Genomic DNA, 27934 nt, shown 5'->3' on the forward strand with positions numbered 1-27934 from the left:
CCCTTGTCATTAGTGTAAGAAGTTGGAGGAATGATATGAAGTCCTCTATTGGACAATAGCCAGTTCTACATGACATAAGAGAAGGCAATGAACACTTTGCAAAAGCCTACCATTCTTTGGTTATGAAGGTTCTCCATGATGATTTTAGACATCTAGGCCAAGAGAAAACCCTAGATCTAATTCAGTCAATTAAAAAACATTTACTAAGCACCTACTCTGTGGAATTTCTACAGAGAGAAGATCTAGAGAATTATGACCAATATGCCAGTCATCTGGGACATAGTTGAGAGAGGTCAACTGCCAACTTCAACCTTGTATTTGAAGAGCAGAAACAAACAAGAAACAATATAATGCTTGAATTTGCTATCAGGAACTTAAGCAGAGGTATAAAGTCCTACAACTAAATCATATTGTCTTGGGAAAATACAAGAGTGGGCCCATGAAGAGTCCTTTCTTACCAAGCCATCAGGAGACTAGATAATCTAAAAAGATATAAAGAGAACAACTGGATCCCCATGAATATCATTTATTGCAGCCACTTGTAGCCTTTATGAGAGTTTATAAGACTTGCTGATGCAGAGGAGGACAGGAGATACAAAAACCAAGGAAATGACTCTCACAAAGGACTTATTTACCAGATACAGAAAGACATTTGACACTCTATGATCCTCTACGTGGGAAAATTTCTGTGAGAACCCAAATGAAGAAGCAGCTGAATTTGGTTATACTCTTTTAAAAAATAGTATTTTATTTTCTCCCAATTACATGTAAAAACAATTTTTAATATTCATTATTTTTTTTTAAGTTTCGAGTTCCAAATTCTATTCCTCCCTCTTTCCACTCCCCCTCCCTGAGACGGTAAGCAATCAGATATAGGTTATACATGTGCAATCATGTAAAACATTTCCATATTTGTCATTTCGTGGGAGAAAACTGAAAGAGAGAGAAAGGAAGGAAGAGAAAGAAGTAATGAAGGAAGAAAGAGAAGGAAAAAAGGAGGAAAGGAAAATAATATGCGTTGTTCAGGATTCAGGTGCCATCAGTTCTTTCTGTGGAGTCAGATAGCATTTTTTCATCATGAATTCTTTGAAATTGTCTTGAATCATTGTATTGCTGAGAATAGCTAAGTCATTCATAGATAGTCATTGTACAATATTGCTCTTCCCATGTACAATATTCTCCCGGTGCTGTTATGCCGAAAAGAGCAAGCGAGACCCGGATATAAATTTTGATGTGGATTTATTCAAGTGCATGCCTGTTCGGAGTGAGGACTCAAATCGAACAGCCCAGAGCAGAGGTAGGGCCAGGGTATTTAAAGGGAGAAACCACAAACTGCCATGGTCAGATCTTGCAAAAGCAGGAACTTACAGAAGCAGAGAAAAGCAATTGGTTAATACCTAGCTTACAGCCTTATAAGGAATGTGGTTAGGTGGCAATTTCCAGAACAGGGAGAGTGACTGGGCCCTGGACAATTTCCCAAAATTATGCCTAGGGTGGTTACTTTTACCGCGGGTGGCCTTCCCTTGGCGGGACTTTATTTCCGTGAAGAAGGGAGCACAAAATGGTGGGGACTGAGGCAAGATGGAGGGTAAATCGGGAGACAGGGCACAACAGTTCTGTTCATTTCACTTTGTATCAGTTCATGTAAGTCTTTCCAGGTTTTTCTGAAATCATCCTACTCATCGTTTCCAATAACACATTGCTATTTCATTATGATTATATACAATAGCTTGTTCAGCCATTCCCCAATTGTTGGGTATCTCCTCAATTTGGCTATACTCTTGAGGACAGTAATGTGGCCTTAGTCTAAGAGAGGATCCTACCTGCCTTTTCTGCCTGCCTGCTTTAGTTTTGGAGATCCCAAGAGAATTGAGAGGCAAATTGTGTGATGGAAAAAGCACTGGATTAGTGGATAGATAGTCAAAGGATATTAAAAGGTAGTTTTCAAATGAAGAAATTTAAGCTATTGGTAACCATAGGAAGAAATGTTCTAAATAGCCAATAATTAGAAAAATGCAAATTCAAGCAACTCTGAGGTTCCATATCATACTCATCAGATTGAAAAAGATGACAAAAGTAGAAAATGTTAGAGGGGTTGTGGGAAAACAAATATTAATGCACAATAGGTAGAGCTGTGAATTTGTCCAGCCATTCTCAAACACAGTTTGGAACTATGCCTCAAACATTAAGAAACTGCATATACTCAAGGAAAAGGAGCGGCAAAGAACTGGAAACAAAGGGAGTTCTCATCAATTGAGGAATGTCTAAACCAATTAAAATGCAATGGGAAACTATTGTGACCTAAGAACTGATTAAAAAAACAAAAGAATGGTTTCAGAGAAACATGGGAAAAATGTGTATGCAGCATTGCAGAGTGAAATGAGCAGAACCAGGAGAACAATTTGTGCAATAACAACAAGGGAAAGATAGAAAACTGTAACGATCTTAAGAACTCGATCATGCAAGGAGCAACCATGGTTCCAAAGTACCAGTGATGAAGAATATTATCTACCTCCTGACAGAGAGGTGATGGACTTAATATGCAGAATGAGACATACATTTTTGGACATGGACAACATAGGAATTTGTTTTGCTTGACTATACATATTTGTTACAAGGTTATTTTTTCTTATTCAGTAGGAGTGGTTCAAAGAGAGAGAAAATAATTTTTGTTAATTGGAAAAAAATTAAACTAAATTTTTTCAAAAAAAAGATACCAACTCAAAAAAGCTGTTATAATACTTTTGTACATATAGGACTTTTTCCTCCTTCTTTGTTTGTTTTTAGGTATAGCCATGAGTACATGTGGGTCACAGAACATGCACTGTTTAGTAACTTTTTGTATATAATTCCAAATTACTTTTCAAAATGATTGTTCCCATTTAAAATAACTACAAAATGTATAAAATACTTGTTAGTCTACCTACAAAGAAATACACAAGAACTATATTGTTTGTCCTTTGTTCTCGAACAGGACCATGACATGCAAGTGAATTGGATTCAAGTAAGGAAGGGCTGTGCAAAGTCACCAGCCTCACTTTCTCCCCTGGAGCCATCTGGGTCCAGTGGCAAGATAGTGATCAGGATGACTGGAGATGACCCTGGATTCAGTGAGAGACCTTACCTAGCCTTAATCACAAGAACTATATAAATACAACTACAAACCACTATTTACAAAAATACAGTCCTAAATAATTGAATGTTAATTGCCCATGAGAATGAGTCAAAATGGAAAAAATGACAATGTTACCTAAGTTGTGAATTCAATACCAATCAAACTTCCAAAGGATTACTTTTTAGAACTAAAATAAAATAACAAAATTCATATGGAGGCAAAAAAGTCAAGAATGTAAAAGGAAATAATGAAAAAAAAGTGGGAATAAGGGGGCCTAGTATTAGATCTCAAACTCTACTATAAAACAGTAATTCCCAAAACAATTTGGTATTGGTTACAAGTAGATCAGTCAGTAGTACAGATTAAGTATACAAAAGGGCAAATCAAAATATATAGAAGTAAACAAATATAGTAGCCTTGTGTTCAATAAATACAAGGAGTAGCTAATGGGATAAGAACTCACTATTCGATAAGAACCTCTGGGAAAATTGGATAGCATCATGGAAGAAATTAACTTCATACCCAGTACCAACTAATCACCAAATGAACATGTGACCTACATATAAATAAATCATATCATAAACAGGGAAGTATGGAAAAAATAATTTATCAGATTTATTGATAAGATAATAGTTTATAACCAAACAAGGGATAAGGAGGATCATAGAACATAAAATGAACAATTTTTATTACATAAAATTAAAAACATTTTGCAAAAACAAATCCAATAAAGTTAAAAAGGAAACAATCAATTGGATCAATATTTACAGCAAATTTCTCTGATAAAAGTTTCATTTCTGGGGCAGCTAGGTGGCGCAGTCAGTAGAGCACCGGCCCTGGAGTCAGGAGGACCTGAGTTCAAATCCGGCCTCAGACACTTGACACATGTACTAGCTGTGTGACCTTGGGCAAGTCACTTAACCCCAACTGCCCTGCCAAAAAGCAAAAAAAAAAAAAAAAAAAAAAAAAAAAGTTTCATTTCCAATATATATAAGGAACTGATCCAAATTTATAAGAATAAGAACCATTCAGAGAAAAGAGATATGATCTCATGGTGTGACACCAAAATTTAATTTAATGCAAAGAGATGCTTGAGAATGAAATTTCAACAGTGCAGTTGCAAACGTGAGGAAAGAAAGGGAAAAAAAAACATAGAAATTGATGTGGCTACAGAAGGAGCTTGAGATGAGCTCATATTTTAAATGGCTATATAATAGGTAATAATAGTAGCCAGTATTTATAAAGAGTTTTAAGGTTTGCAAAGTGCTTTTCTAAATATTATATCATATTATCTTCACCACTATAAAGTAGGTGCTTTCATTATCCCCACTTTTACAGATGAAAAAACTGCTGGCAGACATAATTTGTGATTTGTCAAGGTAACACAGCTAGTAAATAGTGTCTGGGGCTGGGTTTGAATTCAGATCTTCTTGACTCCAGGCCCAGTATTCTATTCACTGTGCCACCTCACTGCTCCTAATGTACAAATGATAGAAGCAAAGGTACAGAAAATTTACACAAGTGGTTTAGTATTGTACAAATTGTGGAAGAAGCTTTACTGTTAAATTTCTACTTAGAACTGCCCACAACTGGAAGGGACTACCTCATGAGATAGTAAGTTAGCTACCATTAGAGTTCTTTACGTTGAGGTTTTATGATCTCTTGTTGGAGGAATTCATGCCTCTTATAGGAGATGGCTAGATGAGCTGTAAGGACCCTTCTAACTCTTAAGATTCCATGAACTTAACTGTCCTTAGAGTTGGCACATGGAAGAAGAATTAACCTTTGCTGCTTAGTCTTCGCAAGGAAATCTGAGATCAATGAATGGAAGTTACAGAAAGACAGACTTGTTTCACTGAACGAAGAATTTCCTAATAATTATAGTGGCCTAAAAATGGAACTGCTGCCTCAGGAGATAGTGCTTTCACCACCGCTGAAGGTGCTCTGGCAAGAGGCTTTAACAATTGTTGGGGATATTACAGAGGTGACTCATGCTTCAGGTAGGAGTTGAACTCTAAAAGGAAATTTAATTCTCTAAAAAGAAATTTAATTAGTCCCTTCTGACTCCGAAATTTTACAATAAGAAACATCAGACCTTACGTTATTTTATAAACTTTTCTCAAAATTTACATGAATATGTTGTCTCCGGTACAATGTAAATAGGGATTGGCTTCTGTTTCTTCATTCTGTGTTTTAGTTTTAACATAGTTTAGAACCTTTATAAAGGACGTTTCCCACATAAATTGATTTAGTCTTTTTTTTTTAAATCACTGATTTTTATTCATTTTGTACAACCCTTGCCCTCATCACATGATAATAATATTACATTTGTTTAACATTTTAAGTTTGCAAAACACTTTATGAATATCTAATTTGAGCCTCACAACAACCCCATGAATTAGGTGTTACAGATGTTATTATAACCTCATTTTACAGATAAGAAAACTGAGGCTCAGAGAGGTTAAGTGATTTGCCTAAGGTCTTGAACCCAGATATTACTGGGTTTTATCTACCATTCTGTGTTGCTCCTCTGTTCTGCATTACTTTGAAGTGTTAAGAATATCATTAACTAATTTATCTAGTAATGTCTAGTGCAAATGACAACCAGTTTCATAACTCTAGGTGCTGACTTCAAAACAACTGAGACTAGAACAATAAGCTTTACATGATACATCCACTTTTTTTTTAATTAGTCTTAAGACTTCTTCTGCAATACCTTTAGAGGATTCTGAGAACCAGATCATTCATCCTCTCCAGGCCAGGGATCCTTCTGTGGGAGAAAATAATGTTTTGTGGAAGAACCGTGAATCTCTGGTGACTCGTATGTGCCAACTAGAAAGCATCATGCAAGATCTGAAGGTGAAAATCTCACAACTTCAGATTAAAAAAGAGTTCAAGCCACAGAATTCAGGTATAGAGAGAAAATGATCAGAGCAGAAGTCTGGCACTTGCCTTAGCACTTAATATGCTTATTTTTTCTCTTCTTTCTGATGCTTGTTTTGGGTATAATGATGTTCCATGGTCTTATATTGTCCAATAGTTTATATGAAAGATCAGCTAAATGCACTACAGGAAGAGCATTCACAAGACCTGAGGGAAATGCATCTGGAAGTCATGAATTTGCATAATCAACTGAGAGATATGAAGGAAGAAGGAGACAAGACACAAAATGAAGTTCAAAGGCTGAGTGCTGCTCTGGAGGTTGCAGCAGTGACAAAGGTTTGACCCTAGTGTCCATTTAAGTTCCTGCTTAGAGAGCGACAGGACCTGTCAGTCTTTGAAGACTAACTTTTAAAAGTAGGTTATGTTGAGTTTAGTGTACTTTTGCTGGTACATAGTAGGTGTTGAATAAATGCTTGTTGACTTGAGACTACCAATACCCCCATTGAAGCTTTCAAGCTACCGGGTGGTATCAGCAATCACATGTTTGAGTTCCTCCTATTTACAAGGTACCAGAGGGCAGGGGAATACAAAGAAGTATGATAGTCCCTGAAATGAAAGGCCTAACAACCTAATTAGGAAGAAAAGGTATTAAAAAGTGAAAAGTTAAATGATGTGAAACTGTAATGGAAGAGATGTTATAGGGAAGTGCAGGATTAATTACCAAGTGATAGACATAAACAGTAAGTGCTATGGATTCAGGAGAAGTTGAGATCCCATTGGTCTGGGAAGGAGATGAGACCTTACTTGTGCCTTGAATGATAAATAAAGTTTAAATACACATAATAAACACAGGGAGAATAGAGAGAGGACGTTTCAGGCAAAGGTAGAAACCACATGAACAATAGCATTAAGGCAAAGGGTGGATGTTCAGTGACCAGTTGAGTCTGATAGAGCATAGAGTTTCTATAGAGAATACTTGAAGATAAAGTTGGAAGTATGAAGGGATTGTTGAGGCCGTGGATACGAGATTAAGGAATTCGAGCTTTCTCCTCTAGGCTGCAGGGAGCAATTAAAGGTTTTTGTATAGGAGAAAAATGTGATAAAGGCATTATTTTAGGAAGATTAATCTCATTAGTAGCATTCATGTTTGATTACAGGCATAAGAGACTACAGTAGTTCAAACAGGCAATGAAGACCTGAAACTAGGACTTTGGTAGTACAGTGGAACAGAAGACATTGTCAAGAATGATTCGATGGGACTTTATAACTGATTAATGCTACTTCTCCCTCTACTTCATATTAAAAGATGACTTAGATTCCCAGATGATTGGGAGAATTGTAGAAGTATGGAAGACAAGAGGTGAGGATAGATAACGATTTTGTAGACATAGTATTTGAAGCAAAAATAAGAAATCTAAAAGAAAATGTTCAATTGACAGTTGGAAATGTGAGTCTGGAGTTTAGGGGAGCTGTCCGAGTTAGAGAGAGATGGATAGTTAGAAGCTGGACAGATAACAGAGGTGATGGTTAAAAGCCTTGGAAATGGATAAGAACTGCAATGTGGAAGGTGAAGAAAGAGAAAAGAGCATTTTGAAATATGCATATTTTAGTAGTAGGTGAAAGAAAGAGATCAAAGAATGAGCAGTCAGATAGGAGGATAGAGGAGAAGAGAGTGTAGTGAACTAGACTATGGTGATTACTGACAATCTTCTCTCCTCAGGTCTCCCACACCACTCTTTCTCTTACACTCTCACCTAAGGACTTTCTTTGCCTTTTCCCCAAGAAAATTAAAGCCATTAGTTGTGAGCTCCCTCTCCTCTCCATGTTAAAATCCCTTGACATCATTCACCATACTCTCCCTTCTTTCTTCCAGACTCTGATGTCATGACCCTTCTCCTTGCTAATGCCAGTCCCTCTACTTGGGTTTAGATCCCAGCCCTTCCATTTTCTGTATCATACTGCTCTTTCAATCTCAGTCATCCCTGTCTAACAATCTTTCCCTGTCTACTGCGGTAGACACATAGTTGTTTCCTCTATCCTTAAAAACCTTCATTAAACCCTACCCATCAAGGTATCATCCTGTCTCTCCTCCCTTTTTCAGCTAAAAAAAGCTATCTACAGAGGGAAGAGGTAGAAGAGAGAGGGTGGTTAGGAATAGGCTTTCCTCCCTCATCATCGCTCCCCCAAAATGAGAAGATAGAAGGGCCAGAAAGACTCAGACAAGCAAGACCACTTTGAAAGTTACATGTTGAATACACTTAAAGAGAAAAGAAAGCTCTATATAATTAAGTTTTGCAGTTTTATGTAGAATCCTCTCATTCTACAGTGTAGATGGACATACTTTTTATAGTTTGCTTAGAATTTTTAAAAAATGGATTTTAAAAAAAACATTTTCTACACTACTGCCTTAACTACCCCTCCTCTGACTTATTTGCAGTCTGGCTTCTAACCTTGTTACTCAACTGTAACTTTTCTCTCCAAAGTTATTATTGAGCACTTTATTGCCAAATCTAGTGGTCTCTTCTTGGGCTTCAGTCTTTTTGTCCTCACTGCTGCATTTGACACTGTTGACCTCCCTCTTCTAGCATAGATCAGAGATTCTTAACCTTTTGGTGTCATGGACCCCTTTGGCAGTCTGGTGAAGCCTATGGACCCTTACTCAGAATAATGTTTTTGAATGTATAGAATAAATACATAGGATTACAAAGGAAACCAAAGTATAGCAAATTAAAAGATATAGTGTTTTTTTTTTCCTATCCAAAGTAGTAGACTCCCTGGAATATATCCAAGGATCCTTTTGGGGATACCTGTATCTGAGGTTAAGAACTCTTGTCTCAAATACCCCTTTCCTCATTCTCTTCCTATTTTTTGGCCATTCTCTCTCTCTCTCTCTCTCTCTCTCTCTCTCTCTCTCTCTCTCTCTCTCTCTCTCTCTCTCTCTCTCCCCCTCTTTCTCCCTCTCTCTCTCCCTCTCCCTCTTCCTCTTCCTCTCCCTCTCTCTCCCTCTCTCTCTCCCTCTCCCTCTCCCTCTTCCTCTTCCTCTCCCTTTTTCTCTTACTGATTCATCTTCTCCAACATGCCCCCTAAATGTGGATGTTCCCCCAGGATCTGTCCTGGACCCTCCTCTCTTTTCTTTCTAAACTCTTACCTCTTGTTGAACCCATCAGCCCCTATAGTTTTAGTTGTTATCTCTTTGTAGACAACTGGTAGTTCTACATAGGCAGTCAATCCCAGACCACCCACTGCCCATGGATATTTGATAGTAGATGTCCTAGAGACATCTCAAACTCAGCATCTCTAAAGTGGAACTAACTATCTTTTCCCCCAAACCTACCTCTCTTCCAAACTTCCCTGTTTTTATCAAGAACATCATTCTCCTTCCAGTCACTCACATTTATGACCTCAGTAACATTATTTACTCCTCCCTCTTTCTTACCTGCCTCCATAATATCTCTTATATCCATCACCTCTCTGCTCATACAGCCACCCCCTTTAGTTATTGTTGTGGCCTCCTAGTTTATTCTCCCTGTCTTACATCTCTCTTTTCTCCATTCCATCCTCCACTTATCGGCCAAAGTTATTTTCCTAAAATGCAGATCTGACCATGTGAATCCCCTACTGAATAAATTCTAGTGGTTCCCTATTAATGGTTAAAATAGAAAACATTTCTCTTTGGCTCAGAAAATCCTTCACAAATTGGTCCCAACCCATCTTTTACATTACTCCTCTTCCTATACTCTATGATCCAGCCAAACTGACCTTTTCTCTGTTACTTATACACAGCGCTCCATTTCCTGTCTCTGTGCTTTGGCACTGGCTGTCCCCAAGGACAGCACTCCTTTTTTCACCTCTGCTTTATATAGATCCCTCACTTTCTTCAAGACACAGCTCATGTACCATGTTCTTAATGAAGCCTTCCATGATCTCCCCCCATAACATGTTTATTTGTATTTATATTGCTTATGTTTATTCTATATATGCTTATATGTGTATGTGTTGTCTTTCCTGATAGAGCTTATTCTCCTGGAGGGTAAAAAAGGTTTAATCTTTTTGTCTTTGAATCCCCAGCACATAGCACGGAGCTTGATTCATAGCAAGTTAATAAAAACTTGCCGTTTATTGATAGTGTAAAATGCCATAGAGTGATAAAAGAAAGTGAGAACTGAGAAAAAAGTCTATTGTATTTCACAAGAAGTTCATTAACCTTTCACTGTGCAGTTTTGTAGAGTTGTAGGAATGGAAGACAAATCTCAAAGAATCAACAGGGGTGGGGGTATATAGTAAAGTGTTAAAAATATCAAAGCTGGGAGGTAGAATGACCATTTGAATTTTGGCTGTGAAAAGAAGGTAAAAAAAAAGATTATAGTTAGAAGGGCCAGTAGGACCAAGTGGAGGTTTTTTTAGGCTAGGAACACTGAGTCTCAGAATTCACCTGCAAAGGTGGTGAATGGGATCTTCCTCCTCCAAGTACTTTTAAACAAGTAATTCTATGAAATACCTCTCTTTTCCCCCATACTTTTTTATATCATTCACAGCTTAACAGAACCAGTCTTTCTTACTTTCTAGCCTCTTTTGGAGTACTCTGTATGGTGGTGATCACTCATTTGCTGTAAACTAAAAGTTGGATTATTAGATTACTTTAAGATGTTATATTTTCTTAACTCACTCATAATGAGAAAGGAAGATCATATGTTCTACCAGGGTTACTGGAAAAATGTTGATTTGAAATTTTGTTAATTTACATTTAGAAACTTTGCCTTTCCCCTAATTTTAGATGGATGCTACAATAGATACAGAACAGTTAAAGGCCAAAAAACACAAAATGACACATAAAATTCAAGAGGTAAGGCAAAAGGATGGTGGAAGGATGATTAGAATTGTGGGATATACTAGCTTTGTGATCCTGGATATGTCATTTAACCTGTCAGTCCTCTTGGCATCTCAAACTATAAATTCCAGAGGAAGTCCCAACCTGCTTTGGTGAAGAGAGTTTCTTTGCCTGAGAGTTCTCTAATTTTTCTTTTCTTTTTGCCTTTACCTTATGGTTTATTAAAAATCAATTGGTCTAGACTCTAGCCATTATGGAAAGCAATTTCAAACTATACCAAAAATATTGCTAAAATATATATCCTTTGACTATTTATTGATATCATCACTGAACCTATATGTCCCAAAGAGATCAAAGAAAGAAGAAAAGGACCCAGAGATATGAAAATATTTACAGTTAGGTCCTGATTAATAAAAAACAACAAATCCCTTGGGGTGGTCACATGTATTTGAATTTATGCCATTCAAAGTTATAATTATGTGAAATATGGTAATTGGCTTCAGTGGAAATACACAGTGCAAGGCTGAGTAGTGCAACCACATTGCTGGATTCATTATTTGCCGTTATCAGGATCTGGCTATATAGCAAGTCTTTTTGAAATGTTATGGGTCCAGTCAGTTCCCATCCCTATGAGGTAGTTAGACTTCAGACAACTTCAGCCATCTAGGACATAGTCTTGAGGGATCATGGTACTGTTCTGAAGTCAGTTCTGCTTGTTTAAAAAAAACAGTGAACCAATTTCCAACAAAATTGATATATTAAGGAACAGTGAGTATAAAATGAACTTTGTCAGCAAGAAAGAGAAAACTGCACCCAGATGAACCTACCACAAGACACACAGAGGTGTACATATCAAACATCTACCAGCTACCTGAATTCAGTGTGTTATCTGGCAAGGTTAGGTAACAACACTTCACAATAACAATCTGTAATCCTTCTCACTCCTACTTCCACAAGCAAATACCATGTGTTTTTCACACTTATTATATGTCTTCTGATGCAGTAGTAGCCATGGGCAGAAGAGAACTTGTTCAAACCCACAAATTCCTCTACCCACCTAACCCCCTTACTATCTGCCCCTGGAATTGCTGTCCACCAAGATCATCCTGTGGTGGAATCATCGACTTCCCTAGAGGAGGGCCAGGGTGAGCAGCAGCCTAATGCTGCTTACACTGTCACTAATTATTGTAGTATTTCTGAATTTCTTATTTAACACATATAAAATTGTGCTACTGTTTTCATTTGTTTCCTGTCTTTTTTTATGTGTCACTGGCAAAGTTTTTGAGTGTTATGCTCTAATTCCATTTTCCCCATAAACCCTGTGATTTTTTTATTGTGCAGTTTTTCATAGCATGGTGATTTTTAGGAACATATATGTTGAGTTGTAGCAGAACTATCTATATAGTGAAACGAGAAGTCAGGAAATCTAATTACTAATTCTCTGCCACTAAACAGATGTGTGACTTTGGACAAGTCGCTAGCTTTCTCCAGACTTCAGTTTTCTTATCTATAAAATCAGGGAAATGAGCTAATCTCTAATATCTCTTTTAGTGTTAATATTCTGATACAGTAATATCAGGAATATTCAAAAAAGACGTTTGATCTCCAAGGAAAATAGTTGTCTCAAAGCCTCTGTAGTTTACCTAGGAGAGGCATGAAATGATTCCTATGTTAGATTTTACTACCTTTAAGTTTGTGTGTAAAATTAAGGTTACCATTTTAATAAGCATGTTTATCAGGATTCCACTGATAACCTCATTTCCCCCTAGGTCAGAGTGGTTTATAGAGAAAGAAGCATTGAGGTTGGGGTGGGGCAGCTGCTAGAAATTGTTCTACTGAGAAGTGACAATTTATAGCAAGGGAGGAGACCATTAGCAAGAGGCAATATGATATAATGGAAGATGATGGAAGTTGGAATCAGAAGAACTTTGATTTAAGTCCTTGTTTATATCAACAACCATTTACTAAGCACCTGCACTGTGCTTACAAAAAATAATTCCTACCTTTAAAGAGCTTACGTTGTACTGGATTCTAACCCTTGCCATATGGCAAATAACCACTCAGAGCTCCACTTTTCTCACTTATGAAATAGAGATAATAATATTTACACTGCCTATCTCACAAAGTGGTTGCAGGTAAAGTAATTTGTATTTGAAACTTTGTCAGACTTACTTGCTAAAAGTTGTTTTGTCATAGTGTGGCCTTAGAGAATCCAGTATCACATTCCTACAATGAAAAAGCATTGTAATTGGCTTTAGTGAAGGTGTAGTATTATTAAAAGCATAGCAGCCTGATATAATCATATTTACATATCTCTAGAGGTTCTTGTGATCCAGAATGCCATTTTACATCAATTAACATAAAATTTCCTCTTTTAAAACATTTCCTAGGCATTTTGTTAGTAGTCTAAAAGAGATGATAAATGTAATTATTAGGCTTAATTAGGGAAATTCATGTTTTTCAAATACAAATACATTTTTCTTCATCTTGAGAAAAATGAAAATGTAACTCAAAAAGGGCAAGAATATTTGTAAATTATATTTAACCAGATTAAACTGTATTTGACCAGTATTGCCTAACTAAAATTCTATGGACAGATTGAATGTCCATACCATTTGTCATTTATGAACCTGAGTGACAGAGTATATACATTAGTAGTCGTAATTATCTTTGGTAGTAGGATGACAATCAGTTTTCTTTTGGAGTATCTAACTCAATCAGAGTTGCATTTGTAGTTCAGAATGCAGGTTTTAATACAGAGTCTACCAGTGACTCTTGTTTACTTTGATGAATAACACTTCAGGGCCTGTTAGCCATCTCCAGAGTAAGGGGACAAAATAAGGGTACCCAGGACACTTGCATAATAACTTCAGAATTAAGTCATATTCTTACATTCTTGATTTTCTAAATCATAACATTTAGAACTGAGACTTTAGATATCTAATCCAACCCCCTCATTTTACACATGAGGAAACTGAGGCTCACAGGTTTTAAATGACTTGCTCAAGGTCTAAGTAGCAGATTCAGTTTATTTCATTAGGAGGAAACAAAATTTCTGAATTATAGAGTTTGTTGATATGGTGGCATTGTTCGGTGAATTGGTGGCAGTTATTTTAATTCTTAAGTCGGTATAATCTTGGTGATTTAATATCTGTGTTGCCTGGTAGCTAAGGGAACAGCTATCTCACGAGAAGAATCTACGGGAATCTCTTGAGGGATCCCAAGAAGCAATGCTGTGCAGAGTGCAGGATATGGAAACAACAGTTGAGTTGGAGCGAGAACAGGTAGGTGAGAATCAGGATTCTTCTGTCCATTTTTATGATGAAGTGAATCAGAAAATGTACTCTTTTTGCCTGAATCCTTAGGAATGTTCATACTTTTGCTAGATTTAATAATCATCTCTTTCTCTTTAGTAATCCTCTGAAAACAGTCTTAATCTGAACAGTTTTTTCTCTGACACAGTAAACGTAATGGAGACAACATGGTGTAATGGAAGAAATACCAAACACTTGAGTCAGAAGACCTAAGTACTGGATGTTCTGTTTACTGTTTCATGAACCTATGTCTTTGGGCAAGTCACTTAACCTCTCCTAGGCCTTTAGAAAAGTTTCCTTATTTGAACAATCTCTAAAGTTTCTTCTAAACATTATGCAAATCTCTAATTATGGGCTTGCTGCATAAAGTGAGGAATATCAGTAAATAACTAATATAAAATTACATTTATGCTGCTATTTTAAACCCTAATTAGACAAACAAGGTTTTTGTCTTTCTTAGTTTGAATGTGTACAAGGAAAGTGATGGATCCATCATATCTTGAGGTCTTTTATGGTCAAGGCATTCAGTTATTTTACATGCTGCTATCTATAATCATAGCATCTTTTTTTCTGTTAACAAATGGTTATCTTTCATAGTCATCATGGTGTAGTAGTTAGAGTGACAGATATTTAATCAGGGACCCTTGGGTTTGAATCCCTCCTCAGACCCTTGTTAGCTATGTAACCCTAGACAACATGCAGAATCACAGAATTTGAAAGTTGAAAGGCAATCCCAACAGCCACCTAATCCAACTCAGCACCAAAAGGAATCCCTGCTATTACATACATTACTAGTGATCATACATTCTCTGCTTGAAGACTTCCAAAGAGGTAGAACCCACCCACCCTTGATGTAGGTCATTACATTTTTTGGACAACCAAAATTACTAGATAGTTTTTCCTGACATCAAACCTAAATTGCCTCTTTGCAGATTCCAGGCATTGCTCTTGGAGCAGTCAAACGGAACAAGATTAATCCCTACTTGATATGTCAGCCCTTCAGATCCTTGAACATAGCGATCATGTCTCACATCGATTTTTTTTTATCTTCAACTTAAATATCCCCATTTTCTTCAACCAATGTCTGTAAGTCACAGACTTAAGGCCCTTTCCCATCCTTTGGACATTCTACAGTTATTTGATCAATGAACTTCTTAAACTGTTGTACCTAGAACAAGACACACTACTGGAGGTGAGATCTGATGAGGCAGAGTACAGTGGTACTATCACTTTAGTGTTCCTGGAAGTTATGCTCCTCTTTCTTCTTTAATTTTTTTTGGCTATCTCATTGCTGACTCATATTGACCTTACAATCCACTAAAATCTCAGACAGATAGGCAGACAAATTGCCATCTACCTTTCCTATCTTAGAGATGTGAAGATAATCATACTGAGTGCCAGGTTTTACATCTATTTCCACTGAATTTCATCTTATTAATTCAGCCCAGTGCTCTAGCTTGTCAAGATCTTTTTTGGATTCTGATTTGATCACCCACTGTCAGTCAGCTTACAAGCAATTATTAAGCACTTGCAATGTGCCTGGCACAAGGAACACAAAGAAAGGCAAAACCACAGCCCTTGCCCTCAAGGAGATAAGAGCTTTTTGTGGTCTGCAGATTTGATGATTATACCATCTGTGCCTTTATTCAAATCATCAGTTAACAGTGCTACACAGCACAAGGGAAGCATAGATCTCTGGGATATTCCAATGAAGACCTGCAAGGTTGACATTGAACCATTAACAACTACTCTTTGAGTCTGGCAATTTAAACCATCGTGAATCCATTTGATTATATTATCATCTAATCCACATCTCTCCATTTTCTTTATCAGAATGGTATGAGATGCTTTATCAAAAGCTTTAATAAAAGGTAGATATATGATATCTGCAGCACTCCCTTCTACCAGTTTAGTATACCTGTCAAAATAGGAAATCAGATTAGTTTGCTATAACCTGTTCTTAATAAAAAACCATGCATCTCTGCAACCACTGCTTCCTTTTCTAAGTTTTCACCAATCTTCTCTTTATATTTTCTAGAATTTTTCTAAGAATCAAAGTCAAGTTCACTGGCCAGCACTTTGGAAACTCTGTTCTCTTTCCTTTTTTTAGAAACTTGCAATAACATTTGCTCTTCTTCAATCTTGTGGCATTTCTTGCTTTCTGTAACCATTTAAATATCACTGGCAAGGCTCTGCAATTGCATCTGCCATTTTTTCCCAGATGTAGTTCATCTGGATCAGGTTACTTGAATTCATGAAGCACAGTTAGGGTTCTCTCGTTGTCTCCTTACTTATCTCAGGTAGATCATTTGTGATCTGTCCTTTCCAGTGTAAAGGTCATTCTCCTTTGCAGAGAAAATAGAAAGAAAATAAGAGTGCAGAAGCTCTTCCTTCTTTATGCTGTCAGTTATCAATGTCCTGTCCATCCCAAGCACAGATGCTATCCTAATTTGATCCTCCTTTTTTTTCTCAACATAGCCAAACAGACAAAAAAACCAAAAGCAAAATCCTTTTGCATCCTTAGCTTACCTCCATAGCCTCAGCTCATTCTGAGCTTTAGGATTCCTGGCATTATTTTTACAGAACCATGTCACATTCTTATGTTCATTTACCTTCTGTTACCTGGCCTTGCACGCTGTATTCTATATATTTATTTTAAAAATCTAAATTGTTTAGTGAGTTCCCTGTGCATCCACATCAATGTCTTCAGACATCTCACTTTCCTACCTCCTTAGACGTGATTCTCTTTGTCTTCAGATTTTTTTCTTGAACATCTTCCCTTCCTGCCGAGATGACTTCCCCTCTAGCATTTTAGTCCATGTTCACCTACCTAGCTTTCCCCCAAACCATTTAAAATCTGTTTCCCAAAAATTTAGGGTATTTGTTGGACCCTAAAGTCATGTAACCTCTCTAGGCTTCAGCATCCTCAGATTTAAAATGGAGAAAATAATAGTACTTAACTCACAGCTTTATTGTGAAGTTCAAATGAGATAATATATGAAAAGTACTTTGTAAACCTTAAAGCACCATATAAATGTTAGCTTCTTTTTGTTATGATAGAACTAGGAAAAATCTTATTTCAGCAATTTGATCATGTATCCTCAGAGCATTGATTTAGAGCAGGAAGGGACCCCCTCATTTATAGATGAGGAAACTGAGGTCCAAAAGAGACAGAAGACTTGCCCAGGGTCACAAGTATCTGATGCAAGATTCAAACTTGGGTGTCCCCTGACTCCAGTTCCAGCACTAGCGATCCACTGTTACCTACCTAACAGCAACCTAATAGGTCTTCACTTTTGTGGACCTTGGATTCTGTTCAAGTCCTTAGCTATTACATATCTACACATTCCTTTTATTTTATTTCACAGAATTCAGAAGCTGGAAAGGACTTAATAGATCATCTTGTGTGTCATCCTCATTTTACAAATGAAGACATATAGGTTTACAGAGGTCAAAATGACTAGCTCAAGATCTTAGTGCTAGCTATGGAGAAAGTAATGACTACAGAGTGCTTATAAAAGATGGTAGAGTTGGAATTTGCCTACAATAGTTTAAATATTTTTTTTACTTCATAAAAGTGAAATTTTCCTATCTCAGGTAAAAGCCCTTCAACAAGACTGCTTAACCCTGAGAAAAAATATAGAGACTACTCAAGAACAGCTACTTCAGGAACAGCAACGAACAGCAGAGCTGGAGTCTGACTGTGCAAAACTAAGGACTGAGCTAAGTATGAAAAGAAACTTTAGAAATCAAACTATCTTGTTAGTTTTCCCAGGGTGTCATGGCTAAAGTTTGAATTGCTAAGATCTTCCAAAGTAAGGTCTTTGTGTTAAAGCAGTTAAATTGCTGATGGCTTTTATGTTTATAAAGGATCCTAAATTCTTGAAGAGGTCACTATTACCTGATTTTTTCATGAACCTAAAGTCCATTATGTCAGTGTTTTTCAATCTTCTTCATCCTTCACTGTCATCTACATACCATGTTAGTCATGCTATAAAATATGGCCATATCCTAGAACATATGTACATTATAAGGTACTTCTTCACCTCTAAAATCACTCTGCAATCAGTCAACAAGTGCTTACTGATTGCCAACTGTATGGCTAATAATGTAGTGCCTAGAGTTGTGGTTGACTCTAAGATAGGCTATAACTTAGTTGTTGATAGAGCCAGGATATGAATCCATGGCTTTTTAAACCAAATATGCTACTCTCTCTTTAGAAGGAACTGTTTTTACTTTGTCTATTTCACTGATAAATTGTATGACCATGAAGTTGTCATTCCTTCTGAGCTTCACTTTATCTATACAATAAAAAGTTGAACTAAATGATTGTTAAGGTGGTTTGCAAATCTGAAATTCTGTGATTCCATGTGTATTTAGTAATTGCCAATTAAGCTGACAAAGGGTTGTTGTGCTCTATTGAGCAAATAAAAATTTTTCTAAATTATTTAAAGCAAGCTAAACATTCCTTTCAAACTTATTTATACCATTATTTACTTAGCAACCTATTTCTTCCACATACTATAAAGGTAAACTTTGGCCCCCACCTGTCAGAATCCTCATATACTCTAAATTTATTTATTCAGGATTAGGATTTAGTATTATTGGGGATAGTATCATTTTAAGTCTTGAACCTAATTGTTTGCTGATGTGTCAAGAAAAATCTGTTCTAGTTTTTTCAAGGTATTTCCTTTAGAATCAGTGAAATGGATTTAATAAGTGCTGACTTTTATATCATATTGGAACAAAACTAAAAGTATTCATGTATTTTTTTCTCAAAAATAGTCACACTTCTCAGAAAAGAGGTGGCATTCAGGAGAGACAGCATAGTGTAATGGACAGAAAGCTAGCCTCAGGAAATAAGATAATTTTTTAAATTGTCTTGTGTTATTTGGCACCATTAGTAGTAGGCATCAAAAATAATGTAACAAGATTTTACTTCCAGAGGTTAGCCAAATTGTTGTTTAAAGTGAAGGGTTTGTCCCTTTAGAATGTTTTCTAAAATTATTCTAGTGAATAGACCATTTGACTGATAATTTAAAAATATGGCTTATAGAGCAAGCTCTCTTCTGCAGAGATTGTGTACCAACTGGCAGCTTTCTGCTTCATTTCTAACCAATAAAAATGTAAGTACAAATATCTGCCAAATTCTTAATTCAAAAGAATTTTTAGAAAGGAATTTTCAGAGGAAAAATACTATATGATTCAAAGATACTATCGAAAATTACATGATTTTTTTTTGTTTTAGGATCCAAAGATGACATCATTTCCCAGCTACTTGAAGATGGAAAGGCAAGTTGCAAATCATTAGAAAACAAAGGGTGTTTCTTCCCTTCACTAAGTAATTTTGATTTCCTTTTAGTCTTTACTTTCAGTTCTGTTGAGTCTCCCAACTAATACTTCAGAAAATAGTCTAAGTGTTAATAAGTGATCAAAGTGCATTCAGTACTGTGGTCAAGTTAACAACATATGCTTAAGTAATAGTTATACTGACTTCAAAAAGATAGGTGTATTTCCATTGTCTACTACTCCACAAATCGGAACTTCACAATGAAATACAATAAACACCAAAACCTCTATGTCTCCCCATATGTTAAGAAATGAGACTATTGACATACGCTTTTTATCTATAATTATTGCCTAGCCTAATTAGGTCATATCTGTCCTCTGTGAGGCATTTCTCTTCTGGGGTAACAGAGAGGTAATTCTCCAGCTATAGGATTTACTCACTTGGTTCTACCTTCTTTTTAGAGATTTGAGAGGTTGTGTTTTTTTGGGTTTTTTTTCCCACTGTCCTTTCTTAAAAAGAAACAGAGATTTTTTTTTATCATAAGGCCAGATTATTTTACTCTTCCTTATATAGTTGTTTCTCTTAAGTGAACAATTTTGGCTTTTCTATTCTGTGTAGTGATTTAAATCCCATATTTACTTATAAGTTGATTGGAAAGAGACCTTAGTTTCATTGGGATTTGGAATTTATAAGGTGAGGGGTTCTAAAGGTACATATTGATAAATGTACAAGTTACATAAAAGTATGAAGCCTTATTTTTAGAGTTTAAAAATTGTGGAGGATGATGAGAATTGGGTATTCAGTTAAATCAAATGTAAAGTAAAATCCCCTCCAGTTGAGATTATAAAATCTTTGCATAACTAAGTGAATTATTTTGATAAATAATTTAGGAATGGAGAGAGAACTGGGTTGTGGCTATCCATATTCTTCATAAAACTTTTGAAAGCAGTAACCTAAGAAATCTTTTTGTGATAGTTTCTGAGATAGTATAGAATAAGATTTAGCTAGTCCTGAAATGTTGATAATAGAATGTCTTATAATAATGGGGGCAACACCTAAAACATGAGTTATGAAGGTGAGCAGGTGAACTTTAACAGACTCTTTACATGTCAAGAAATTTTATTTTCTTTTTCTCTTCTAGACTTTGTACTTGTCTTTTAGCCAAGAGCATAAAGAGACTACACATTTAAAGTCTGAGATGACATCTCTTCAGGAAACTGCAAAAGAAGTACAGGTAATTAGAATGGCTTTTCTTTTCCTTTTCATAGGATCCTAGTGTCATAGATTTAGAATGGGAAGAGTCCCTAGCAGTCATCTAGTCTAGCTCCCTCATTTTATAGATGAAGAAAGGCCAAAGATTTTAAGTACTTGCTTAAAGTCATATAAGTAGAAGTGGCAGAGCTTTCCTTGAGTTGTTGATTAGTTTTATTAAGTTAGAGAGCCCAGGGATTAGAATTCATTTAACCCTGGTTAGTTAAATTCCATTCATGCTGATTATCCAAATTCAGTATTTCCCCAACCCTAATTCCATGAAGACTTTTCAGGTTTTACACATCTCCTAGTTACTTTCTTTTTTAAAATTAATTTTATTTATTTATTTTTGTTACTTTTTAAATTCTGAACTGTTTCCCTCCCTCCCTTCCTATTCCACACTAGAGAAGGCCAACATTTGACACAGATTTATAAATATGTACTATGTGTAATTCTATTTATCAGTTCTTTCTCTGGAGGTGGATAGCATCTTCCTTCATGGGTCCTTCGTAGTTTATTTGATTACTTATGGTACTCAGAATAACTTGGTTGTTCACAATTAGTTCTTGAAAAATATTGCTGTTAACTATTTTCAACATTCCCTTGGTTCTGCTCACTTCACTTTTCATCATTTCATGCAACTCTTTCCCTGTTTTTCTAAAATCAACCAGCTCATAATTTCTTACAGCATAGTAGGATTCCATCACAATCATATACCATAACTTGTTGACCATTCCCTAATTGATGGGCATCCCCTCAGTTCTTTGCCACCACAAAGAGAGCTGCTATAAATACTTTGGAACATATAGGTTCTTTTCCTTTTTCCCTGATCACCTTGGGAAACAGACCTAATAGTCATATTGCTGGGTTAAAAAGGGTATACACCATTTTATAACTTTGGGGGCATAATAGATTGTTCTCCAAAATGGTTGGATCAGTTCACTTCTACCAACAATGTATTTATGTCCCAATTTTTCCAAATCCCCTCCAACATTTATCATTTTCGCTTTCTATCATTTTAGCCAATCTGATAAGTATGAGATGATGTCTCAAAGTGGTTTTAATTTGCATTTCTCTAATCAATAATGATTTAGAGTGTTTTATATGACTATAGTTTTTTATATGACTATATAGTTTATAGTTTTGATTTCTTCATTAATAAACTGTCTATTCATCCCAGTTACTTTCTACCTATTCTGAATTCCTGCAGAATTTAAGTTTCATATATGTATATCTTGTCTATCCAACTAGATTGTAAACAAGAGCTGTTTATTCTTTTTCTTTTGTATCTCACACAGCAACCAGAGTGATGCAGACATATGTACTTTTTCTATTTATTTGAGTAGTATACAGAGTTCCAAACAATTATACATAAATGGGATAACCTCTAAAATCATAATTCATAGAAACTTTCCTTTGGCAATATTTGATTTAATGACCTCAAAGTAAAAACTTTACTGTTTCAGGCCTAGATACTCTTTTTTAGTAAAGAAAATGCAAAATAGATACCTGCTTTTAATTTCATTTTAATGTGTTTTTAAATTTATGATTATTATTAAATTAAAACACTCACACCCAGAGGCCGTGCTAGAGGTGATGATTTTGAGAGTAATGAAATATATCTGTAGAAGACAAAGATGCCAAAAGCAAGGAATAATCTCAGACCCTATTATTATTTTTTAAAGTAACCAAGAGAGCACAAATTAACTAACCTATATGCCTATTTTCTAATCTATATAATTTTTTAAAATAATCTTGCACGTACACTGATAGCATCCTTGATAGGGGTAGACAAAAGGAACAGGCAAGTTTTCAGAAGCTTCTCTGATATCCCATAGAAGATAATTTATTTACTATCGCAAAGTTGACTGAAAAGATGTAGAGAATATGTCATTGTTCCAATGATATCCTTGGGATATTAAGTAAACTTAAAGAAAGCCCCTACCTCCTGAGTGAATCCCCTGTGACAAATTTATGAGAGAACATGAAAATGAGTCACACAGGATGGGCAGGCAAGAGCAAATTGTAGTCTGTGTCATTGGAGTATCCACACTAGTGAGATCACTGATCCATTTGAGTGTTGGATTGAGTAACATTATACCTGAAAGTAATTTCTGCTAAGGTACCAATATTGTTTGCTGAAGATAAAATGGTAGAGAAATTCTACAAAGAATACGCTGATACTTCTTGACTCCATTGCAAAAGTGGGAAAGGTGCAGATGGGGAGAAATATATGAGAAAGTGTGGCAAAAAGGAATGGAAGAGGATAAAGTCTTGTAGATCATATAGAAGCCTCATGCCTGTATATCATGAAGACTTTTCTTTGAAAAAAATTGAGTAGGCACTAGCCAAAATGATTTGGCAAGCACCAAATAACACCATGAAGAGTGAAATGGCTTATAGTTTAACAAACAGGAAGAGATTTGTTATTGTTTTGGAAGTTATCTCTTAGCTGTATACAGTTAGCTCATCAACTTATCAAAAATGAGATAAGAAATTTTAGAAGGACAAGAAGAATAATGAGAAAAAGATAAGTATACAATTGAAACTACTCATCCCTAAAAACAATTGAAAACAAAAAGTTGGAAATGGACACTTTAAATGATTTGAAACTGACTCTAATAATGTCATCTAGAAGTTTAAAAAGCATATGTTCAATATCACAAGATCAGTCATACCCAGAAATGATCTAAGTCATCAAGCAGGTGATTGACTTAGTTGTTGAAGAAAGATGGCTACCAAAGGAAACACGAGGTTGAATACAAACTCATTTCTAATACGATGATGATGGATGATTATGAACAATATTATTTCATAAAGAAGAGAAAGGTAGTGAAGGGTAAAATCAGTTTAAAGGAAGCTTGGTAAGATATCCAACTAAATGAAGTCATCCCAAGAGAATTCAAGGATATAAATGGAAGACCTACAAACAGAAGGGAAAAGATTTGCAAAAACAATTTTTAACAAACTTTCCTTTATTAGGAATTGTTGGGCCACTAAATTTGTACCCTAACATGATATCCTCAGACATGTTTATAAAAAAGAAAAGAAACAACACTAAAGAGAACAAAAATGGTAAAAGCAGTCAGACTGAATTAAGTATACATACATATATACATATACATACATATATACATATACATACATACATATTACATATATATGAAATCTATGCTGGAGGTAAAACAGTTCTGAGGACTTTGAGGGACCAATATATAAGGTATCTGGAGGATGGGAAAAATAACAAAGGTGTAGGGGTAAAATCTTATATTTTGTTAATATAGAAAAAGATGACCAAGAGAAGGCTAACTACCAATCTATATGCCTACTCTTATATCTATACAAAATTTTTAGAAGAGAGATACATACAAAAATTAAGGCCATCCTTGATCAGGTTATTATTAGGGATAAGTAGACTTTTACACATGACATTCAACAGTGGACCAGATCTTTACTATGTCACAGTTAACTGAAAGATGTAGAACATATAAGATCCCATTGTCTTTATTTGATGATTATGAGGAACTGTTTGTTTTTGCAGAACAAAGCACCACCTTGAAGGTTTTCTTTTACAACAAAGTGTCACTATCTGTACATCAAGATCATTTAGAATTCCTTGAAAGATGTAACAGTATAAATATTATAAGGTAAAAATCAGATATAAAATAAGGAGATATATGCTTTATGAAAGGTATTCACTACTTTTATTGAAGAAAAGCACTACAAAATCAAGTTTGAAGAGGGATGTCCTATGATTTCCTATAGATGGTGAAGGCCTCCAAATGCACCTTTTTTTGCAGGTAATATTATGCTAATAATGGTAACAAGCCCCAGGACATTGCAAAGCTTGCTGGAAGTGATCTGGAGTCCTTCTAAGGAATCTGGCCAATCTATCTATATAGGAAAGACCAAATGGATGAATGTCTATTGAACATATTTTAACATGCATTTGGATGGACACCCTGTAAAGCTGGTCTAGCAGTAGGTATATATGATTCAAACAGTATATAGATGGACAGTGAGTTGACTTTAGAATTGAACAGGAGCGGGAGAGTGGTTTGGATAGCTTTGGGGAAATTTCAAAACTCTTTAACTGACCCCAAGCCCATCTTTCCAAAGATCACTAGTGTTTCTGTAAAGTAGTGAAACTTGAAATATCACTGTCTCTAAACTAAAAATGTATATCACATGGATTATTATGGAGGGGTACATGGTAGATGTGCACAGGCAGTATCATAATATCTAGGAACTCAGAAGAAGCACAGGGGTAAAGAACATCATCAAGAAACTATATGATAAGAAGATGGGTTGTTCACTTGGTAAGAGCTAGCAATAAGTAGACAGTGAGAGTACTCCCCTGGTGCCCCGGTGATATCAGGAAAAAGTGAGGAAGCATTCCAGAATGTTGTATAGATCACCTGCATTAAACTTTGCAAAGAAATGGACAAAAATCACATAGAATTGGTGAACATGGATTGGATGCAGTCTGCATTATTGAAGAGAACTTTTAGATCAAAATCCATTTGAGTATTTTAAATATTTTTTTGATGATGTGTTTTACTTTTTTTCTCTGAATTGTCTGTTTAAAATTATTGATTTATTCTTGTATCAGCTTTGGTCATTTTTATATTTGCAGCTAGTCATCTGTTTCCTTTAAATTTTCTAATTTATTAGAACAGGCTGCATTGAATTTCCTAAGTTATGTCTTTTGTTCTTTTTTTTCATTTATGATGGTTTTCATTCTCTCTCCTTTTTTTATTGCTAAATCTGCCAATGGTCTGTCTTTATGTTATTTCATTAGTCTTAAAAACTAACTTTTGATTTTGTCAACTAAATTACCTTTTCATTTTCTGTTCTATTTATGTCTGTAATTGTGTTCATAATCTTTTTTTCTGTTTTGTTTTTAAACTTTCCTCAGGTTCATTTATCGCTTTATTCTTTTTCTAGTGTCCTTAGGTGCAAGCCTGTTATCTTATTTTCTCCTTTTGTTCATGTAAGCACTTAGTAATATAAATTCACCCCCAAGAAGAATTTTTGGCTGCATCCCATACATTTTGATATGATATTGTTGTCTTTTAAGGATTCTGTTGTTTTTCTGATTTCTTTTAATCTAATCATGTTAATAGATTGTTTTTTGGTTTCCATATAGGTTTATAAATTTTATTATTTTTGTTGCCAGCGTTTTTCCCTGTGAATTTTTATGACTTAATTTTATGAAATAGCTGATTGCTATTTTAACAGGATTGTCATTAAATATATAAAACAATTTGGAATTTTTGACATTTTTGCTGTATTTGTACAACATAACCATGGACAGGGAATGACCTTCCATTTATTTATTCAGCTCCATCTTAATTTTCAGTATAAGTTATTATGATGTTGATTTTGTATAGCCCTTACCTGTCATGATAAGTAAGTGCTCCTACATTTGATTATGTTTTGCATATTATGCTATATTTCTCTTTCTTTCAATTTTTCCTGACTCCTGGTATTGATATGTTTAAATATAGGTAATTTTGTAGGTTTATTGTATGCCTGGCTACTTTGTCAAATTCATATACGTGTATATATATATTTTTTTTTCTGAAATTCTTGGATTTTCTAAACATAGAATCATATTATCTGTAAATAAAGGTTTTAACTTATTCATTGCCAGTGATTCTTCCTTAATTTACTTTTTCATACTTCATTGTCATTTCTAACATATTAAATATGAGTGACAAAAGTAGATAGTCCCACTTTACATGATTTCAATAGGAATGTTTATATATGTTTTCCAGTAAATGTACTAGCCCTGTGGTTTCAAATATATATGCTTTTATAAAATAGTTGTTATTTTCTTAACTGATTTGCCATTTTATCCTCATTGTCTACCGTTTTGTTTTCACCTAAAATGTTTAATGTTGGCTGTTTCGGTTGATCTTTTCAGGTTTTCTGTTTTCTGTATAGCCATTTTTTCATTATTTCCTATCAGTCTTATGTTAGTATCTTTCATTTATATTTTAAATTCCATTTCTCCCTGTATTTTAAGAAGACAAAGGAAAAACTAGTTGTTAAAAATTGATTTGTTTCATTTTTTTGCTTCTTACTATATTGCCTGCTATTTTTTTCCACTGTCTCTTCTCATGTAACTTTCTTCTTTGTTCAAACCAATTCTCTAATGATAAAAATGGTCATTTTCCAAATTTTTGCTAGCAATAAATGCTTGAAGACTGCCTAGTATCAAAAGTAAATTGTTTTTAAAAATGATAAAAGTAAATTCTCTGTCTTTTTCTCAGAATAAAGTTTTAAAATAAAGTCCAAAAATAAAAGTATGACAGTCTGCATGTAGATTGTTCTATATTGCCAGTGTGTTTTTTTTCTTAAACACACTAATGTTGTGGAATACAATTATATTTTGCTTTTTTTAATACAGGTAAAAAAAATTACAGTGGTAAAGGATGTGAGAAATTCAGTTGTGTGAGATAAATAATTCTGCATGCTCTTCACAAAACTGGGAACAGATTTCAGTGAAAGTCCAAGGGCCTATACTAAAAATTATTGCAGTTATTATCAGTAAAATTGATTTATTTCATCTTAGAATTTTGTTGCAGAAGCCTTGCTGGTATAGACAGACATTTAGAACAATGAAGAATAGAATGTTAATCAATTGCTGAAAGCTTCAAATTGGTCCAGTGAATAATAGATGTGGATCTTATTTAAATGTGGATCCACTCAGGGGTTTTTCAATAAACATTTTAACATATTTTATAAAACTTTAGAACAAACTACCAAATAAAAAAATTAAGCCCTTGAGTTATCAAAGGAGAAGGAATTATTAGGTGTTAAATAGACCTATTAAGTGCTAAATATGTATCTTTTTGCTTAGATGTTAAATGATCAATTGAACAAACAGTGTTCAGACCTGAATAACAAGCTTCAAACTGTTACTCTGGAGAATGTCAGACTCATTGCAGATCATCAAGCTATTCTAAAGGTATTCAATTAATGCTAAACTACTTATCTAACACAATTAGCATGAAACCATGGCAATTCAAGGACTGGGTGAGATATTTGAACAGGTAGAATGTATGATAAAGCAAAGAATATAAAAATACAAAAATGAATTTCAAAAAAAATTGTAACATCTCATTTTATGGACAGTGATTTCATTTTCTTTTACCCCAAAACTTATATTTCTAGTGCTTTATAAAATTCTATTACCTTAGAAGAATAATTATTCTCCTATTAATGATTGCTCAGAAATATACCTT

At 35.0% G+C, this 27934-nt stretch overlaps 1 protein-coding gene across 1 annotated transcript in view; it reads left to right on the top strand.

The window, feature by feature from the left end:
- The window catches only part of CCDC150 (coiled-coil domain containing 150), a 138654-nt gene that overhangs the window by 11317 nt on the left and 99403 nt on the right, over positions 1-27934 (top strand). Inside the window, exons 2-8 of the mRNA XM_036747116.1 lie at positions 5809-6026; positions 6156-6334; positions 13994-14110; positions 17738-17867; positions 19389-19432; positions 20572-20664; positions 27550-27657. Coding sequence (XP_036603011.1) covers positions 5809-6026; positions 6156-6334; positions 13994-14110; positions 17738-17867; positions 19389-19432; positions 20572-20664; positions 27550-27657 — 889 coding nt within the window. The remainder of the gene's footprint in view (positions 1-5808; positions 6027-6155; positions 6335-13993; positions 14111-17737; positions 17868-19388; positions 19433-20571; positions 20665-27549; positions 27658-27934) is intronic.

Source organism: Trichosurus vulpecula, chromosome 2 (assembly GCF_011100635.1).
Source record: "Trichosurus vulpecula isolate mTriVul1 chromosome 2, mTriVul1.pri, whole genome shotgun sequence".
NCBI classification, from domain to species: domain Eukaryota; kingdom Metazoa; phylum Chordata; class Mammalia; order Diprotodontia; family Phalangeridae; genus Trichosurus; species Trichosurus vulpecula.